Source organism: Trichechus manatus, unplaced genomic scaffold (assembly GCF_000243295.1).
Source record: "Trichechus manatus latirostris isolate Lorelei unplaced genomic scaffold, TriManLat1.0 scaffold00076, whole genome shotgun sequence".
NCBI classification, from domain to species: Eukaryota; Metazoa; Chordata; class Mammalia; order Sirenia; family Trichechidae; genus Trichechus; species Trichechus manatus.
Genome location: NW_004444012.1, coordinates 2673813 through 2676327, shown reverse-complemented (window position 1 = coordinate 2676327; position 2515 = coordinate 2673813). Strand labels below are relative to the sequence as shown.

Here is a 2515-nt window from a genome sequence, read left to right as displayed (position 1 = left end):
AATTCAAAACTAAATTTTATTCTTTCTCTTTTCAGACTTTTAAGAAAAAGCCAGACCACTTCCCATTCTTTTTTAAGTGCATCTTGAAAGCGGCGTTAGCTGAAACTGATGGGGAATTTTCACTTCATGAACAGACGGTCTTATTGCTTTTTCTTGATCATTGCTTCAATAGTTTGGTAATTTTACCTTGTTTTTTGGGGAAATTTTCAAGTTTTCTTGTTCTGCTAGGTTGAGCTTAGGTAAGATGACCTCTATAGCCAACTCTTCGTCGATGGTAGTGGGGAATGAGGATAATGCTAAAAGCCTGATTTTAGCCCATTCCCAATAAAACCGTTTGATAAGACCTTCTTACTTTTGAATGGATTTGGACTTGATCTCTCCTTTTCTGTATCCAGACTTGAAGAAAAATGATAATGAGAACGAAATCTCCAAAGGTAGAGCCCCAAACGAGAAGCAGCAGAGCGTGGTTATTGTAAGGGTTGGGTGGTAAGCCACGTGCTGCAGGCTGCACACCAAAATGCAGTTGCATTCCGTTTTGTGTTTAATGTGCAGGCTGGTTAGTCAGCAGGAGAGTTGTCTCTTGAGTTGACTGATGCAGGCCAGTTGCCGATGATCTTTGAAAATGTGTTGTGTACTGATAGAATTTCATCCTTCACAAGACTGTCTTCCAGAACAGTAATTCATATTTCATTTATACTTCCCTGCTGTGGTTATCTTAAGGTGTACATGTTTATGTAAAGATGAGAGCTTCTGAAGTGATAGTAGATTTAGACCCAAGCAGTAAAAGCGTGGACTTCTTTTTTATTCGGAAGACTGAATGTTGCTTGTCAGTATCAGGTAGATGGATTGCTATCTCCTGTTTCTTCTGTGTACCGCCTACAGGGAGTTTTGTTTAAAAAAAAAGAATTGTGATGCTTCTAGTAATTTAGACACTGGAGGCCACTGTCACCCCTTAAACATTTATTAAAGTACATAGAACAGATATGAATGAATGTAAATAGACACGATTCCTTATCAGAAATTCAACAGAAACAAGATTTAATTCCTATTTTGGTGCTAGGTTTAGCCAACTTTGTTGTTGTTAGGTGCTGTTGAGTCAGTTCTGACTCACGGTGGCCCATGGGACAGAGTAGAACTGCCCCATAGCTTTCCTAGGCTGTAATGTTTATAGGAGTTGATCGCCAGGTCTTTTCTCCTACAGAGCCGCTGGGTGAGTTCAAACCACCAGCCTTTCGGTTGGTATCTGAGTGCTTAACTGCTGTGCCACCAGGGCTCCTTAGATCATACCCATAGTGATTCTAATGCTTTAAATTTTCTGCTGTCTTAGCCATCTTAAAAGCTAATGTATTATTGAAATGCTGCTTTTTTTTTTTTTTTTTAGTATTGAACTTCTTAATATTAAAATAACTAATTTGAAACTACTGGTGTCATATTCTCCATGCAGGACTTAAACCTTAAACAAGCAGTTGTGTGCCTTATGTAATGACTGAAGTAGAAGTGTTGGTACATTTATAAACTTGGTTTTTTTTTTATGCCTTAAACAGGAAGTAGACTTGATCCGGAGTCAAGTTCAGCAGCTTATCTCCCTTCCAATGTGGATGGGTTTGCAACCTGTAAGTATCTCATTTCAGAAATGTGTACATGTGTCATAAGTGGTATGTGTGTGTTTAGATTCTGTGCTTTAAATATGGGTATAAAAGTGGTATTCCCCTTTCCTGCTTAGAAAATTTTTATTAATTCATCATAGATGTAATTTTTACAGTTTTACAGTTTTTATGTGCAGTCTATATGTATTTCACCTAATGACAGTATTGTAAAATACATATGTTGAGCTTATGGAGAAAGGGGGGTTAATTTAGCTGAGTATTGTTATTATCCTTACTATGTCTTTGGATGAGAGTAAATGCAGACTTACTTGCTTTGATTGGCATGTACATACAGCTGTTGGAGGAGGTCTGGATCACATTTAATGTTAACTACTTCGTTTTTTCATCAGATCCTTATAGAATGATATTTATGTTCGTGTATCGAAGCCAGATTAACAGCTCTTAGGGAGCAGAGTTAATAATAGCAAATTTCCATGGAATACTTTTTTCAGAATTCTATTTCCTGCACATGGGTGTTTTTATACACACCTAAATATGCAGGCACATTCATAGGTACCAGCTGAGGGAGTGAAAACATACGGTGCTGTAAGTCATTAATACTAAGTTAAACAGTGGTAAGTGCCATGAGGAGAGAATATGTTGTGTACTTGTGGTGGCTGTTTATGTTCATTGTTTCAGATGTATTTTTCAGGTTTAAATGCTTATGTTCATAGGCTTTAATGCTCATATTTTTTAGACTTAAATCCTTTATATTAGAAATAAAAAAAGATATTTAATTGGTTATTGAGCTTGGAGTCTTGACTAGAAGAATTTCTTTTGTCTTTTTTTCCTATTAAGAAGTATTAAAATTGAGTAATTTTTCAGAATATAGTTATTCGTTTCCTAGTTTTTAAGTTTGTCGTGTTGCT

At 36.3% G+C, this 2515-nt stretch overlaps 1 protein-coding gene across 1 annotated transcript in view; it reads left to right on the top strand.

Moving 5' to 3' along the window:
• Window positions 1-2515, top strand: part of AQR (aquarius intron-binding spliceosomal factor) — a 113775-nt gene that overhangs the window by 18664 nt on the left and 92596 nt on the right. Inside the window, 2 exon segments of the mRNA XM_023735095.1 lie at window positions 36-176; window positions 1545-1613. Of these exon segments, the coding sequence (XP_023590863.1) occupies window positions 36-176; window positions 1545-1613 (210 nt within the window).